The sequence below is a fragment of the Balaenoptera acutorostrata genome, chromosome 3 (genome assembly GCF_949987535.1).
Source record: "Balaenoptera acutorostrata chromosome 3, mBalAcu1.1, whole genome shotgun sequence".
Taxonomy (NCBI): domain Eukaryota; kingdom Metazoa; phylum Chordata; class Mammalia; order Artiodactyla; family Balaenopteridae; genus Balaenoptera; species Balaenoptera acutorostrata.
The window spans coordinates 116,651,192-116,669,707 of record NC_080066.1 but is presented as its reverse complement, the minus strand read 5'-3'; the positions used below and the strand labels follow the sequence as shown (position 1 = coordinate 116,669,707).

At 36.6% G+C, this 18,516-nt stretch overlaps 1 protein-coding gene across 1 annotated transcript in view; it reads left to right on the top strand.

Annotated features, from left to right (window-relative positions):
- The window catches only part of SNX6 (sorting nexin 6), a 55,296-nt gene that overhangs the window by 25,482 nt on the left and 11,298 nt on the right, over nt 1-18,516 (top strand). Inside the window, exons 9-11 of the mRNA XM_057542008.1 lie at nt 6,508-6,583; nt 8,114-8,153; nt 12,211-12,297. Coding sequence (XP_057397991.1) covers nt 6,508-6,583; nt 8,114-8,153; nt 12,211-12,297 — 203 coding nt within the window. The remainder of the gene's footprint in view (nt 1-6,507; nt 6,584-8,113; nt 8,154-12,210; nt 12,298-18,516) is intronic.

Sequence of the window (18,516 nt, the reverse complement as noted above, 5' to 3'; positions counted from 1 at the left end):
GGTGCTTTAGCACAAATCAAGGCAGTGGCACCAAACTGTACTAATAGTCATTGTATTCTTTCCCACAGCGCATTTGCAATTTAAAATTTCGTTTAAGAATGTCCTTGATGGTATAGCACAGGGGAACTATTATATTCAATATTGTGTAATAACCTATAGGGGAAAAGAATCTGAAAAAGAATGGATACATGTATATGTGTAACTAATCACTTTGCTGTACACCTGCAACTAACACAATATTGTAAATCAACTATACTCCAGTATAAAATAAAAATTAAATTTAAATTAAAAAAAAAGAATGTCCTTGATGAAGCAGTGAAACTTATTACTTGTGGAAAGTCTCCTCCCTTGGGTATACTTTTTTTAATATTCTGAGTGATGAAATGGGAGGTATGCATAAAGCACTTTGCATATGGATGTATGATTCTCTCTAGAAAAGCATTTTAGTGAATGAGTTGCAACTGAACTAGCTGCCTTTTTTCATAAAATACCATTTTTACTTGAAAGAACAACTGACAGACAAACTGTGATTATTGAAACTTGAGTATTTGGTAGACATTTTATTAAAAATTAATTAAATGGGCCTGACACTTCATGGAAAACAGCTGACAGTGTTTGTTGACAATGATAAAGGTCAGGCTTTCCAGCAATAATTAGAATTTTGGAAAACTTGTATCAATCACCATGAGCTTGTTTTTCAGTAATTAAAGACTTATCTGAGGAGATTGATGATAAATATTAGTGAGTGTGATATTTTTGATATTATATACTGAAGTGTGTCAGCATTTGGAAGATCTATGTGATTCATTGAACTAGTATTTTCTTAATGATCAAAATTATGTATGGAAAAGATCTATTTAAAGTACAAGATAGACTAAAATGGGGTTTTTCTAACAGCTTTATTGAGATATAATTGATATCAATAAGCTACAATGTTCAAAGTGTACAGTTGGATAAGTTTTGACATATGTATGATATCATCACTACAGTCAACATAATGAACATATCCATCACCACCAAAAGTTTCCTTGTGGCCCTTTGTAATCGCTCCCTCCTGCGCCTGTCCCCAGGCCACCGCTGATCTGCTTTCTGTCTCTATAGATTAGCTTGCATTTTCTAGAGTTGTATATAAATGGAATCATACAGTATGTACTCTTTATGGTCTGGCTTTGAAATTCAACAAAATTATTTTGAGATTCATCCATGTTGTATGTATCAATAGTTCATTCTTTTTATTGCTGAGTGGTATTCCATTGTATGGATATACCACAGTTTATCCATTCAGCTGTTGGTGGACATTTGGGTTGTTGCTGGCTTTTGGCCATTTGAAATAAAGCTGACATAAACCATCTGTATGTAATTCTTTGTATGGACATATGCTTTCATTTCTCTTGGGTAATACTTAGAAGTAGAATGGCTGGGTCAAGTGTAAGTGTATAATTAACTTTTTTAAAAAAACTGCCAAACTTTTTTCCAAAATGATTGTATCATTTTACATTCCTACCAGCTGTGCACGAGAGTTCCAGTTGCTTCACACCCTTGCCAGTAAAGATAATCAGTCTTTTAAATTTTATCCATTCTGCTAGGCCAGTGTGGTTTTAACTTGCATTTCCCAATGATTGATGATATTGAACATCTTTTCTTGTATAAGTCCTCCAACTTTATTCTTCTTTATCAAAGTCATTTTGGCCCCTCTGGTTTCTTTACATTTTCATTTGGATTTTAGAATCAGCTTGTCACTTTTTACAAAAATGCCTGCTGGGATTTTGATTGGGATTGTATAGAATCTGTAGATCAGTTTGGGGAGGATTGACATCTTAACACTATTGGTTCTTCTGAGACATGAACATGGTATATCTCTCCATTTAATTAGGTCTTCTCTCAGCAGTGTTTTATAGTTTCCGTTGTACAGATCTTATACATCTTCAGTTAGATCCCTAATTATTTTTTGATGCTATTGTAAATGTTGTGTTTTTTATATTTCAGTCTCCAGTTGTTTTTTGCCAATATATAGAGATACATTGTATTTTCAGTGTTGAGCTAATATCTTGCAACCTTACTAAATCAACTCACTTATTAGCTTTATTAACTATTTTGTAGATTCCTTAGGATTTTCTACATAGACGATCATCTGCTAATAAAAACAGTTACACTTCTTCCTTTCCAATTTGAATGCTGTTTATTTCTTTTCCTTGCCCCATTATACTATAGCTATACCCTCCAGTACAGTGTTGATGGAAGTGGTGAAGGCAAGCAACTTGGCCTTGTTCCTTATCTTATGGGGAAAGCATCAGTCTTAAGCCGTTAATTATGATGATAGATTTTTCCTAGATGCCTTTTTTTTTTTTTTTTTTTTTGGCGGGGGGGAAGATGCTGGTGCGAAGTGTTGCCTGGGGTGGATTTCTAGACCTCCCATTTCTCTGAAAAAGCCTTCTTTTTTTTTTTTTTAATTTTATTTATTTATTTATTTACTTTTGGCTGTGTTGGGTCTTCGTTTCTGTGTGAGGGCTTTCTCTAATTGCGGCAAGCGGGGGCCACTCTTCATCGCGGTGCGCGGGCCTAGATGCCTTTTAAGTCAGGAATGAATGTTGGATTTTGTCAAATGCTCTTTTTGCAACAGTTGAGATAACCATATGGTTTTTCTTTTTTAGTCTATTAATATGGTTAATGATGTTGATTGATTTTCAAATATTAAACCAACCTTATATTCTTGGGATAAATATCACTTATATCATTAGATTTAATGTAATAGAGTACACAAAGTTCATTGATAGGATTTTAGATTCGCCACAGGAACTAACCCTTAAACTACTGCTTGTTGAGTATTCACAATTTTCTGAAAATATTAGTAAAATGCCTCCTCCTTTTCCAACGACACATCTGTTTGAGGCTAGATTTTCTCCCAATACTTGAACAAAAACAACGTATCACAGTAGAGTGAATGCAGAGCAGATAAGAGAATGGAGCTATTTTCTATTAATCCAGACACAAAAGAGATTTGCAAAAATCTAACAGTGTCACTGTGCTCACTAATTTTAAAATATGTAAATAGTTATTTTTCATTTAAAATGTTATGTTAACATATAATGGTTTATGGGACTTCCCTGGCATTCCAGTGGTTAGTTCTCCGTGCTTCCAATGCAGGGGCACGGGTTCTATCCCTGGTCGGCGAACTAAGATCCCACATGCCCCACGGCCAAAAAAAAAAACAAACGTATTAATGGTTTTAATACTGTTATTTTAAAATAGTAAATATTTAGATTTTTTGTTTTACTTAAAAAAAAATACAGTACACATTGATAGATATAACCCCCATAAACAAAAGCTCTTTAGGGTACTCAGTAATTTCTAAGAGTGTAAAGGAGTCCTAAAACCAAAAAGTTTTAGAGTCTGTGATATACAGACAGGTCAGTAGGTACCTAGAAGTACGAACCTCTGTTTTGGGGTATTGTTACATACCCTAATAGAAAGGAGGAAGTAAAGAAGTCTTGGGCCTGGTAACTTCTATTCTTGTGTCATTCTTTGGAGAGAGTTAAGAATTCTTTTTGTATTTTATTTTCCTATATCTTTGTGATTTGCAGATTCATTCTAATGAAGTAGTAGTTCCTAGTTGCCTGTTCAGTAGTTAAGAACTATATAGTCAAAGTGTGGGAGACTTGAATTCCTTCCTAAATTCATTACTGATTTGCTTTAGAGCCTTGGGCAGGTCACATAATTAGTCTTGTGTTGGTTTCCTTGTTTATAAAATGACATTAAGGATAAAATATCTCATACTTTCACTCCTCTGTTAAGAAAAACTTTGTCCCAACCCATCCTCTCCTGGCCCCTCCACCAGGACCCACACTACTCCCTACTCCCCACACACACCCAGAGTCACACAGTGTACCCTGAGGGCTCCAGCGGCACCCTGTGTGCCTTCCTAGGACACCCCACACTCCACCCTCCCCCACTAGGCCCTGGCCCCAGCCTGCAGGCACACCCCCTTCCCCCAGAAAAGAAGAACTTTGTAAATACGAAATGGTACATACTAGTGTCGATTGTAATAATTAGGAATACGTTTAAGTTTAGATTTGATGATTTAAAAATGGAAGCCTACTATATATACTTTTAAAATTTCTTAAAAAGTTATTTAATTCATAAACATTGGCATATCTATTATGTGCCAGCCATCATGTTAGACATTGATGATTTCAAGATGAAGAAAATAACAGTCTTTGCCATTAAAGAATTAATAATTTTGCAGGTGAGATAAACACTAAAAGCAAAAAATTACAATATATTTAATTAATCCTATCATAGAGGTGTATATTAGTGCCATGGAAGTATAAAGAACTATAGGAATCATCTGTTAAGAAAACAGAATATTAGTGATTCTTACTGATTCTATTTATTTGACCAAGTGGAATGGTGTTTTAGGGGAGATGGTAGTGATCCTGTTTTACAAAGTTACGATTGTTACATATAATTAATTACCTTACGTATATAGTGGACCCTTGAACAACACAGGTTTGAGCTATGTGGGTCCACTTATATGCGGATTTTTCTTCAGTAAATATGTAATCCGAGATAGGTTGAATCTGCAGGTGCAGAACCGTGGATACAGGGGCAACTGTAAAGTTAAACAGGGATTTTTTCACTGCGGGGAGGGTTGGCACCCGTAACCCCTGCATTGTTCAAGGGTCAACTGTAATAAAAGTTTACAAAATTATAAAGTAAAAACTATTTTTTCATAATTAATGAACTTAGCCTGGATTATGAAAAATTAAGCTTTTCAACTTAATAATTTTATAAGTCACTGTGATTTATAAAATCAGGACAGTTTGTATATTTTTCGTGATCACATAATGCTGTAATAACTAAAGAGGGTAGTGTTCTCAAAGCCTAATGTTAGAATACAGGAATTTCTTGCTCTAAAAAATAATTTCAGGGTCAGCCTAAGCATAAACTATCAGTGTATTCAATATTAAACACAAAAACCATTTTTGATTCCTGCCTCTCAATAAACCAACCTTTAAGTGATTTTTGAGTATTATTTATTTATTTTTTAACTTAACCTGTTAGGGTATAGTGAAGAGTCTTATATATAAGTTACTGTTCATAGTCTGAAGTTTGTAGTTGAAGTTTCTTTATAAAAGATATCAGGGTAGAAGATTTGAGTAACAATAAGTAAATGGTCACCAAATTTCAGCCATATCAGTTGAATGTAATTTTGTGCAAAATAAGAAAGTATAATGTAAGCATTACTGTTTTGTTAGGGGATAAACACATAGAAGCCTTGTAAAAATACTGCTAGTATAAGTGGGAATACAAAGTAGGCATGTCTAGGATTTCATTAATAATAGCAAACATTTGTATAGTACTGTATACACTATGTGCCAAGTTTATAGTAATGTTTACTAACTCATTTAATTCTCCAAATAATTATGTGAATTGAGTACCATTATTATCCCTATTTCCAGATGAGGGAACTGAGGCACAGGCATGTTAAGTGATATGCTCAAGGTCATACAGCTGGTAAATTGGGAAGCTGGGATTGGACAGTTTGGTTCCAGGTCCATGCCCTTAACCATTGCACTTATGCTATTCCTCTTCTGAAATTATCATCTTTTCTCAACAAGGGCATTGTCCTGTGGGGCAAGCCCTAGGAGGAGTACTGTGCTGATGTTGAGTACTTTGCTTCCTAGCACCCAAGGGTAGTGGTACCACCATTCATTTAGCTTCCCAAGCTCCTGCCTCAGGTCTACTGTTTGTAAATCCTACCTGTTATATTTCCTAAATATCTTCCAGCTTTGTTAGTTCCTCTCTGCTCTTAATGTTTCCACTACCTTGATCCTGACCCTCAGCATCTGACACAGCAGTTTCCTGGTTGGTCACTGTGCCTTCTGTGTCTCTCCACTATTAGTCTTTATTCAAGGCAGCAGAATTTTTAAATCTAAAATCCTTATCAGGTTGATTTCACCACTACTAGGATTTTAAGATGTTTAATAACACCCATTCCCACAAGATCAGGTCCAAACTTCATCATGGCTTACAAAACCTTTCTTTCCCCCAAGATGCTTGGAAGAAAAATAAATTGATTTTTCCAGCTTCAACCCTCTCTACTCCCCTCTGTACCCTGCAGTGCCATAGTCCCAGAAGGCTCTCTGAATATACTTTGCTCTTTTATGTCTCCCTGGCCTTTTTCCATGTTCTTCCCTTTATCCAGAATGCACTCTCCTCCTCTTTGCCTAGTAAAGATTTGCTCATCCTGCGAGCTCCAACTCCTATAGTGTCTGTAAATCCTTCCCTGACCTCCTCAGGTGAAATCTTCTGTTTCCCCTGCTCCTGATGTAGTTTATACCTACTTTTAATATAAAATTCATCATTTTGTATTATAGTTTTTGTCATTTCTTTCGCTAGACTTTGGGCATCTCATATTACATACACATTTTTTTGGCAGGTAGGTATTCAGTAACTTTTTTTGAATCAATGAATAAATATATTAAATTCTTAAAACTTTTTCCATAGGTGCTGCAGACGATTATAATAGAATTGGTTCTTCATTATATGCTTTAGGAACTCAGGATTCTACAGATATATGCAAGTAAGCATTCTGATTTTAAAACATTAAATATAAATAAAACAAAATTTTTGTTGGCAGCTCAGGCACACACAATACTTCTGACCCAGCAGGCATTTTGGAATATTTTTGTCAAAACACGTTGATAATATGGAGCTTCTTTATAAACTTAGGTCGGTGTCATTTTTCTCTTCCCTATCCCTCCTTTTTTTTTTAAATCTGAGAAATAAAAATCGACCTTAGTATATATAATTTTAACATTTACAGTGTTTTATTTGATGCAAATTTGCCAATTTGTGTGTGTGAGAGAGAATTTATGTTTAAATGTTCTTAGATTTTGATAATGTTTATTATAAAGTGCTGTTTTGGAATTATAATATATATATACACACACATATATATACACACACATATATATATACACATATACATATATATACACACACATACATACATATATATGTATTTCGTTGGAGGCCAGATTTCAATGTAGCCATAAATAATCTTAGTTGCTCCTGTAATGTTTAAACCCAACTTTCTATTGAAAAATAATTCAAACACATTTTAAAAATTTTAAGTGGAAAAACTATTTTCATAGTCCATGACTTTCTCCAAACCACATCCTTGAACTTTTCTGTAGTATATCCTGTCTCAGTAGACATGTCAGATCCAATTTTTCAGCAAATCCAGTTTTTCAGCAAAACACTAATTAACATGCTACCTTCCCAAAGAGTTAGTTCTTAAGTGTTTGATAAGAAGGAAAAACATCAACCTTGCCATGTGTTATCTTTCATAAACCTCTCAAAGCAAGTTCTTTTTAGTAATGTGAAGTTCATAAAATTCATTTTAGCTTTCAGTAGTATTTGCCCTAATCCAAATATAATGTCATCGATAATTACATATTTTATAGGATACCATTTAATAGTTTGGCATGGGGATATTTTTTTAGTTGGTGTCAGCGTTTGAGAGATGGGCTTTTTAATTAAAAGTGAAAGTGGGGGCTTCCCTGGTGGCCTAGTGGTGAGGACCCTGGGCTCTCACCGCAGTGGCCGGGCTCAGTCCCTGCTTGCAGAAGATCCTGCAGGCCGCCAGGTGTGGCCAAAAAACAAAGTGAAAGTGAGCTCTGAAGTAGAGATTGGCTGTTCATTTGTGTTGTTTTCCAAAACAAAGCAGCTCCATTTGAAAGTATTTAAGACATAACTCTTTGGATGTCATTGCCCTGTACTTCTATAATAATTTAAAGGTATGGTTTTATTTAATATTATGTGGCATATTACCAAAGGATATCGAGACAGATTTTTTAAGTTTTTAACGTATGGCTTAGACCGCCACCTTGAAATGGGACGATTTTCTGTAATCATATGTCAAAAGGAATCTGTTACATGGGTGGACGTACAGAGATTTTTGTTGAACTAAATGAAGTCTTCAGTGAACAAAGACAATTAAATATTATTGTAATGAGGTAAGAATGTTCGTTATTAATCTGGTTTGGGGTATATTCTCTGAACATTTGAAATAGAAAATTATTTATGATGAAATATTTTTCCCTTCCAGGTTTTTTCTTAAAGTTTCAGAACTTTTTGATAAAACAAGAGTAAGTACTGATAATTAACCTTTGGGAGTCTAAATCTCTGCAAACGGTAGTGTTTAACTTGTTGGGCTGTGTTTAACTTTATTGAGGAAGATGAGTTATACTTCAGAAGGTTAAAGAGGCAGATTTAACTTTGAAAATAATGAGAGTTTTTCAGGAAATTTAGTTTTTGTTATGGTCTTTTGGTATATGTGTAAACGTTCATATCCTTGATCAGAAAACGTGTTCATTAGGAGGCTGGGTTTATTTTTATGAAAGATCATTTTTTTCCTGGGGCTTTGTAAGCTAGAAGAAAATCTTGGATTCACTATAACTTTACCGAGATTACTGCTTTTGATCCCCCATGACACACTGCTTTAAAAAAGAGTTGTATCAATATAAGACAAATATATAACTGCAGAAGGTTTTCATTCATAGTAGCAATAATTTAATACTGATATAGTCTTGGTTTTCAGGGGTCATGTTAATTTATGATCATTCTGTCTATCAGTTGATAGTGAAAATGTTTACTAGATGTGTAATGGTACTTAGCTGAGAGTGGTGGTGGCTAGTCCATTATAGAAATCAGATTTCATCATGACCTTGGCAGTTGAGTTGTGTAGTGCAGACAAGTTGAAGAAAAGGAGATACTCTATCACAAAGGAAAAAGTTCTTAAATATGTAAGTAAATGTTATACTGGGGTCCATATAGCTCATTATTCTGCTTTGATATTTGTACCAGTGAGCATTTTCTGGGAAGATGTATAGTTGTTTTTGTATGCGTGTGCATTTATATCAAAAGAATAGGAATCTATCACAAAACAGCCTTATGTGTCAGTTCTTTTGGAAGCAGATGTCAAGGTGGGATTAAATGTACAAGAGATATATTGTGAAAAACAGAGAGGAACGAGCAGGAGTAGACAGGAGGGGAGCGTTCCGATAACAGTGCAGGTCTACACCTGCAAAAGGAGAGGGAGAGGAAGGAGGACTGGGTAGGAGGAGTTTCAGACTATAGCGCAGTTCTAAGAAAGCTTTGTCCACGTCAGAGGGGAGTGCCTGAGCCAGAGCTGCCCATTAGAGGAGTTCTACATCAGGCAAGAATGGGCTGGGTGGGGAGGATGGAAAATAACTTTCGCATGAACATGGTTCCAGATCCAGAGATAACTGCAGTTGGGGCTATCAGTCAACTGTGCTCCTTGCAGCAAGCATTTCTCTTGGAGATCTGGGTGGCACATTTCCATAGCCCCAAAATTCTTATTTCCTTTAGCATTTGCACGTTGTTCTGGTTATTATTGCTGTGTAACAAACCATCCTAAAATCAGTAGTTTTAAACAGCAACCATTTTAGTATGCCACTGAACTCTTTGGTTCAGGAATTCAGAAAGGACACAGCAGGGATGGCTTGCCTCTGCTCCATGATATCTGGGGCCTCAACAGGGAAGATATGAAGGCCAGGGCCTGGAATCATCTGAAGGCTCTTTCACTCATATGTCTGGGGGTTGATACTGGCTATCAGCAGGAACTTCTGCTAGGGCTGTTGGCTGTAACACCTACATGTGGCTTACCCATGGAGCTGCTTAGGCTTCTTCACAGCATGGTAAAGAGGTTCCAAAAGTGAGTATCCCAAATTATGGGAAGTAGAAGCTGCTAGTTTCGTTAAGGCCTGGGCCTGGAAACTGGCGCAGCATCATTCCTGTATTGGGCAAGCAGTCTGAGAGCCCAGATTCAAGGTGGGAAGACACATACCCTACTTCTTAATGGAAGGAGAGGAGCCCTATTTCAAAGCACTGAATATCATCTAGCATGTCAAGAAGTTCTGTAAAGTTTGTTTCTCCATAAAGAAACTTCAAGTTTTTTAAAAACTTTTTATTAAAGTGTATTATACGTGTAGAAAAAACCACATAACAGAAGTGTACAGCTCAGTGAAATGTCACAGTTTAACACACTCATGTAATGAACACCCAGATCAAGAAATGGAACATTACCAGCAGCTCAGATGCCCTGTCCCCCTTCAGCTGCCTTCTGAGTCACCACCTCGGCTGCAAGGCTAACCACTGTCCTAGCTTCTAACAGAAAAAAATAATTTTATTTTCATGTTTTATGTAAATGCATTATGCAGTATATATTTTTATGTCTGGTTTCTTTTACTCAGTATTATGTACATAAGATTCATTGGTGTTGCATGTCGGTATAGCTCCTTCATTCTTATTGCTGTATAGTTTTCCATTGCAAAAACATACCTAATTTTATTATCTTTTCTGCTGGTAGGCATTTGGATAGTTGCTAGTTCTGGACTCTTTACAAAGAGTACTGCTAAGACCATTCTTATTTATCTTCAGCTGAACATAAGTATGCATTTCTGTTGAATGTATGTAACTAGGAGAGGAAGTGATGGTTCATAGGATATCCATGTGAAAAGCTTTTGTAGGTACTGCCAAACTGGTTCCCAAAGTGATTGTAACAACTTACATTCCCACCAGAATGAATGTGAGCATCTTGCTGCTGCACAAGGTTGTAGTATTTGGTATTTTAGCTGTTCTGGTGGATATGTAGGGTTTTTTTATTTTAACAACAATTTCAGACTTGCAGAAAAGTTGCAAGAATAGTACAAAGAATTCCTGTACATGTGTCACCCAGATTTTCTTAATGTTAACATTTTCTACATAAAGTTCTTTTATTCCCAAAAGTCCATGTTTATTGTTTTTTGCCCTTTGTGCACATTTCTCTCTCTCTTTTTTAAAGATAAGAATCAATTTTAATGTACCAGGACTTCCCTGGTGGTCCAATGGCTAAGACTCCACGCTCCCAATTCAAGGGGCTGGGGTTCAATCCCTGGTCTGGGAACTAGATCCCACATGCTGTAACTAGAGTTTGCATGACTCAAGTAAAAATCCCGCACTTGGCAAAAGAGATCCTGCATAATGCAACTAAGACCTGGCACAGCCAAATAAATAAATATTTTTTAAAAATATTTTTAATGTACCAATACGATTATCAATGATTCTCCATACTGCCATCAATATCTAGTATAGAAATGTTCCCAGTTGTCTCATAAATGACTTTTTACGGTAGACTTTGTTTGAATCGGGATCCAGACGAGGTTCCCATATTGTATTTGGTTGACATAATACATTCTTCGTTATTCTCTGTCTCTCCAGACTGAATGAAGAGTTCTCATCTTTTTATTTTTTATTTTTCTTTTCTTTTTTTTTTTTTTAAATCATCCTTGTTTTTATTTATTTACTTTATTTATTTTTGGCTGCGTTGGGTCTTGGTTGCGGCACACAGGATCTTTTGTTGCGGTATGTGGGCTCTTCGTAGCAGCAGGCCAGCTTCTCTCTAGTTGTAGCGTGTGGGCTTCTTGTGTTGCCGCAGGCTCCAGGGCACGTGGGCTCTTCGTCACAGTGCACAGGCTTCTCTCTAGTTGTGGCATGTGGGCTTCTTTCTAGTCGTGATGCACAGACTTCTCTCTAGTTGTGGCACACGGGCTCCAGAGCATGTGGGCTCTGTAGTTGTGGCGCACGGGCTTAGTTGCCCCATGGCATGTGGGATCTTAGTTCCCTGCCCAGGGATTGAACCCTTGTCCCCTGCATTGGAAGGCAGATTCTTAACCACTGGACCACCAGGGAAGTCCCGAGTTCTCATCTTTTTAGTCTGACTTAATGTTTTAATGTTGTTTTCTGGTTGTCCACAGCAGAAGGATTGGTTTGAATTACCTAGTCTACTGCTGTTGCCAGCCTCTATTACTTTATAATCATGTGTACGTATCAATTGCCATTGAAATGAATAGAGAGAAAAATACAGGTGAACCTGAAATGTGATATTGAAACTCATTACAGCCAAGAACTTGAGTCAAATATAGAATCCTTCGATAAATTCACTAATCTGTTCATTTTTTTGTCAGTTACAAAAAAAAAAACTAACAGGCTAACAGAAAAGAGAAGGAAAGGAAACTTAGTTTAAATAGGAATTGATACTGTAGTTACTTATAACTTGAATTGTTTTTACAATAATTAAGAAAGAAAACACTGAGTATAGAATGTAAGTACTGATTAAATACCCAATTTTTTTCCCTTTTTCAGAAAATAGAAGCACGAGTGTCAGCTGATGAGGACCTCAAACTTTCTGACCTTTTAAAATATTACTTAAGAGAATCTCAAGCTGCTAAGGTAACTATTCTTTTTTTTAAAAAATGGACTGCTTTACAAAAAGCCATCATCTGGGGCTTCCCTGGTGGCGCAGTGGTTGAGAGTCTGCCTGCTAATGCAGGGGACACGGGTTCGAGCCCTGGTCTGGGAAGATCCCACATGCCGCGGAGCAACTAAGCCCGTGCGCCACAACTACTGAGCCTGCGCGTCTGGAGCCTGTGCTCCGCAACAAGAGAGGCCGCAAAAAAAAAAGAGAGGCCGCAATAGTGAGAGGCCCGCGCACCGCGATGAAGAGTGGCCCCCACTTGCCGCAACTAGAGAAAGCCCTCACACAGAAACGAATACCCAACATAGCAATCAATCAATCAATCAATAAATCTTAAAAAAAAAAAAAAAAGCCATCATCTCCTTAGAGGTTGTTAGACTGAAGATTGTTAAAGATGACTTATCTCTTGATTTTAAATTATATTTTTAAGTATGATTTTTTTTTTCTCCTTTTATAAATTGTAGGTCAGGGAACCCCACATAAAAGTTTTCTCTATAAACTCCTGAGAGAATTTGTCTAGAACTTTTTTTAAATTGAATTTGGTATATTTAGTCAGGTGAAATACCTGCAAAGGCAAAAGTAAAACCCCCAAATAACAGTTGTACAGCTAAAGGATTCCTAATTTTGTCTAAGTCCTCTATTGAGGGTGAGAGAGCCATAAAACAGGAATATGTTTTATTTTAAGGCATCTCAGAGTTTCCTTTTGGAAATCTATGTGCAAAACTAAAACTCTTACTAATCAAAAAAAAGTTTAACAAAAACATCTAAAAAGCACTGAAAACTTAGTGGCTCAGATACTCCAAATTCTGTGTTAATTTATGAATTGAGATGTTGTACAGAAAACTCCCATCTAATCATTGGTGCTTTGAACACCCTTCTTTCATTCCTTATCAAATTATAAATAACCTTAACTTTGAGGACTTAAGTACTTGCAGATAACACTGTCCATATCAAATTTATTGTAAATCAGATTGTGTCTTTTGAACTATTTACAATGGATGGGCAGGGATAAAATAAATTGTTCACTTTTGAAGACTTTAGTATTTTATTATAATATATAATTGTTAATAGATAACTTTTTAGAACATGGCTTTAAAGGAAAATCCAAATGTTTTAGTAACCACAGGAAAAAATTGAAATTTAATTGTGAGGAAACTACAATGAGGTATTATTACACACCTTAATTAGAATGGCTAAAATGAAACATTCTGACAAAAATTACAGCAACTGAAATTTTCACACACTGTTAGTGGGACTATAGTACAATACTTTGGAAAAGTTTTGCAGTTTCTTAGAAAATTAAACATACATCTACCCCATAATCCAGTCATTTCAGTCCTGGTATTTGAAAACATATGTCCCCACAGGTGTTTGAAGCAGCTTTATTTGTAATAGCCGAAAACTGACAAAAACCCAAGTGTCCACCAACAAGCAGGTGAATGGATAAACAGATTGTGGTATATTCGTAAAATGGAATGCTACTCAGCAAATAAAAAGGAATAAGCTATGCATATATGCAACAAAATGGATCACTCTCAAAATAATTTTGCTGAGTGAAAGAAGCCCAGCAATAAAGACCATAGCTTACATTAGTGTTCACTCTTGGTGTTGTACATTCTGTGGGTTTGGACAAATGTCTAATGACATAAACATCATACAGAATATTTTTTTTTTACATTTTTATTGGAGTGTAATTGCTTTACAATGGTGTGTTAGTTTCTGTTGTATGACAAACTGAATCAGCTATATGTATACATATATCCCCATATCCCCTGCCTCTTGAGCCTCCCTCCCACCCTCCCTATCCCACCCCCTAGGTGGTCACAAAGCACCAAGCTGATCTCCCTGTGCTATGCAGCTGTCTGCCACTGGTTAGCTATTTTATATTTGGTAGTGTATATATGTCAGTGTTACTCTCTCACTTCGTCCCAGCTCCCATCTCCTGTGTCCTGAAGTCCTTTCTCTATGTCTGCATCTTTATTCCTGTCCTAGGTTCATCAGAACCATTTTTGTTTTTAGATTCCATATATATGTGTTAGCATACGGTATTTCTTTTTCTCTTTCTGACTTCACTCTGTGTGACAGACTCTAGGTCCATCCACCTCACTACAAATAACTCAATTTTGTTTCTTTTTATGGCTGAGTAATATTCCATTGCCTGTATGTGCCACATCTTCTTTATACCTTCATCTGTCGATGGACGCTTAGGTTGCTTCCATGTCCTGGCTGTTGTAAATAGAGCTGCAGTGAACACTGTGGTACATGACTCTTTTTGAATTATGGTTTTCTCAGGGTATATGCCCAGTAGTGGGATTGCTGGGTCGTATGGTAGTTCTATTTGTAGTTTTTTTTTTTTTTTAAATTTATTTATTTATTTATTTTTGGCTGTGTTGGGTCTTAGTTTCTGTGCGAGGGCTTTCTCTAGTTGCGGCAAGCGGGGGCCACTCTTCATCGCGGTGCGCGGGCCTCTCACTATCGCGGCCTCTCTTGTTGCGGAGCACAGACTCCAGACGCGCAGGCTCAGCAATCATGGCTCACGGGCCTAGTTGCTCCGCGGCATGTGGGATCTTCCCAGACCAGGGCTCGAACACGTGTCCCCTGCATTGGCAGGCAGATTCTCAACCACTGCGCCACCAGGGAAGCCCTATTTGTAGTTTTTTAAGGAACCTCCATACTGCTCTCCATAGTGGCTGTATCAATTACATTCCCACCAACAGTGCAAGAGTGTTCCCTTCTCTCCACACCCTCTCCAGCATTTATTGTTTGTAGATTTTTTGATGATGCCCATTCTGACTGGTGTGAGGCAATACCTCATTGTGGTTTTGATTTGCATTTCTCTAATGATAAGTGATGTTGAGCATCCTTTGATGTGTTTGTTGGCAATCTGTGTATCTTCTTTGGAGAAATGTCTGTTTAGGTCTTCTGCCCATTTTTGGATTGGGTTGTTTGTTTTTTTTGATATAGAGCTGCATGAGCTGCTTGTATATTTTGGAGATTAATCCTTTGTCACTTGCTTCATTTGCAAATATTTTCTCGCATTCCAAGGGTTGCCTTTTCATCTTGTTTATGGTTTCCTTTGCTGTGCAAAAGCTTTTAAGTTTCATTAGGTCCCATTTTTGTTTTTATTTCCATTTCTCTAAGAGGTGGGTCAAAAAGGATCTTGCCGTGATTTATGTCATAGAGTGTTCTGCCTGTGTTTTCCTCTAAGAGTTTTATAGTGTCTGGCCTTACATTTAGGTCTTTAATCCATTTTGAGTTTATTTTTGTGTATGGTGTTAGGAAGTGTTCTAATTTCATTGTTTTACCTGTAGCTGTCCAGTTTTCCCAGCACCATTTATTGAAGAGGCTGTCTTTTCACCATTGTATGTTCTTGCCTCCTTTGTCAAAGATAAAGTGACCATATGTGAGTGGGTTTATCTCTGGGCTTTCTATCCTGTTCCATTGATCTATGTGTCTGTTTTTGTGCCAGTACCATACTGTCTTGATTACTGTAGCTTTGTGGTATAGTCTGAAGTCAGGGAGCCTGATTCCTCCAGCTCCGTTTTTCTTTCTCAGGATTGCCTTGGCTATTCGGGGTCTTCTGTGTTTCCATACAAATTGTAAAATTTTTTGTTCTACTTCTGTGACAAATGCCATTGGTAGTTTGATAGGGATTGCATTGAATCTGTAGATTGCTTTGGGTAATATAGTCATTTTCACGATGTTGATTCTTCCAATCCAAGAACGTGGTATATCTCTCCATCTGTTTGTATCATCCTTGATTTCTTTCATCAGTGTCTTATAGTTTTCTGAGTACAAGTCTTTCACCTCCTTAGGTAGGTTTATTCCCAGGTATTTTATTCTTTTTGTTGCAGTGGTAAATGGGAGTGTTTCCTTAATTTCTCTTTCAGATTTTTCATCATTAGTGTATAGGAATGCAAGAGATTTCTGTGCATTAATTTTGTATCCTGCTACTTTACCAAATTCATTGATTAGTTTTAGTGGTTTCCTGGTAGCATCTTTAGGATTCTCTGTGTGTAGTATCATGTCATCTGCAAGCAGTGACAGTTTTATTTCTTCTTTTCTGATCTGGATTCCTTTTATTTCTTTTTCTTCTCTGATTGCTGTGCCTAAAACTTCCAAAACTATGTTGAATAATAGTGGTGAGAGTGGGCCCCCTTGTCTTGTTCCTGATCTTAGAGGAAATGGTTTCAGTTTTTCACCATTGAGAATGATGTTGGCTGTGGGTTTGTCACGTATGGCCTTTATTATGTTGAGGTAGGTTCCCTCTATGCCCACTTTCTGGAGAGTTTTTATCATAAATGAGTGTTGAATTTTTTCAAAAGCTTTTTCTGTATCTGTTAAGATTATCATATGGTTTTTATCCTTTAATTTGTTAATATGGTGTATCACATTGATTGATTTACGTATATTGAAGAATCCTTGCATTCCTGGGATAAACCCCACTTGATCATGGTGTATGATCCTTTTAATATGCTGTTGGATTCTGTTTGCTAGTATTTTGTTGAGGATTTTTGCATCTATATTCATCAGTGACATTGGCCTGTAGTTTTTTTTGTGACATCTTTGGTTTTGGTATCAGGGTGATGGTGACCTCGTAGAATGAGTTTGGGAGTGTTCCTCCTTCTGCTGTAGTTTGGAAGAGTTTGAGAAGGATAGGTGTTAGCTCTTCTCTAAATATTCGATAGAATTCACCTGTGAAGCCATCTGGTCCTGGGCTTTTGTTTGGTGGAAGATTTTTAATCACAGTTTCAGTTTCATTGCTTGTGATTGGTCTGTTCATATTTTCTATTTCATCCTGGTTCAGTCTTGGAAGCTTGTACTTTTCTAAGAATTAGTCCATTTCTTCCAGGTTGTCTATTTTATTGGCATACAGTTGCTTGTAGTAGTCTCTCATGATCCTTTGTATTTATGCAGTGTCAGTTGTTACTTCTCCTTTTTCATTTCTAACTCTGTTGATTTGAGTCTTCTCCCTTTTTTTCTTGATGAGTCTGGCTAATGGTTTATCAATTTTGTTTATCTTCTCAAAGAACCAGCTTTTAGTTTTATTGATCTTTGCTATTGTTTCCTTCATTTCTTTTTCATTTATTTCTGATCTAATCTTTATGAATTCTTTCTTTCTGCTAACTTTGGGGTTTTTTGGTTCTTCTTTTCTCTAATTGCTTTAAGTGTAAGTTTAGGTTGTTTGAGAGTTTTCTTGTTTCTTGAGGTAGGATTGTATTGCTGTAAATTTCCCTCTTAGAACTGCTTTTGCTGCATCCCATAGGTTTGAAGTCGTCGTGTTTTCTTTGTCATTTGTTTCTAGGTAGTTTTTGATTTCCTGTTTGATTTCTTCAGTGATCTCTTGGTTATTTAGTAGCATATTGTTTAGCCTCCATGTGTTTGTATTTTTTACAGTTTTTTTCCTGTAATCGATATCTAGTCTCATAGTGTTGTGGTCAGAAAAGATACTTGATACAATTTCAATTTTCTTTTAGCTGGATTTTTCTTTCAGTTTTCTTAAATTTACCGAGGCTTACCAAGGCTTGATTTTACAGAGTAATTTTACTGCCCCAGAAATCCTGTGTTCCATCTATTCACTCGCCTTCCTCCTAACCCCTGTTGATTTTTTAATTGCCTTCATAGTTTTGCTTTTTCCAAAACGTCACATAGTTGAGTCTTTTCATATTGGCTTCTACACTTAGTAATGTGCATTTAAGTTTCCTCTATGCCTTTTCATGGCTTGATAGCTCATTTCTCTTTAGCACTGAATAACATTCTGTTGCCTTGATATATCAAGTTTATTTATCCACTGACCTACTGAAGGACATCTTGGTTGCTTCTGAGTTTTGGCAATTATCAGTACAGCTGCTGTAGACATCCATGTGCAGGTTTTTGTGTGAACATAAGTTTTCAACTCCTTTGAGTAATAAATAGGAAGGAGCACAATCGCTAGATGGTATGATAAGAGTATGTTTAGTTCTGTCAGACTGTTTTCCAAAGTGCCTATATCATTGCATTCTCACCAACAATGAATGCGAGTTCCTGGTGCTTAACATCCTCACCAGCATTTGGTATTGTCAGAATTGTAGATTTTGGCCATTCTAACAAGGTGTGTAGTGGTATGTCATTTTAATTTGCATTTCCGTGATGACATTTGATGTGAAGCATCTTTTCACAAGCTTATATGCCATCTCTGTGTCTTCTTTGGTGAG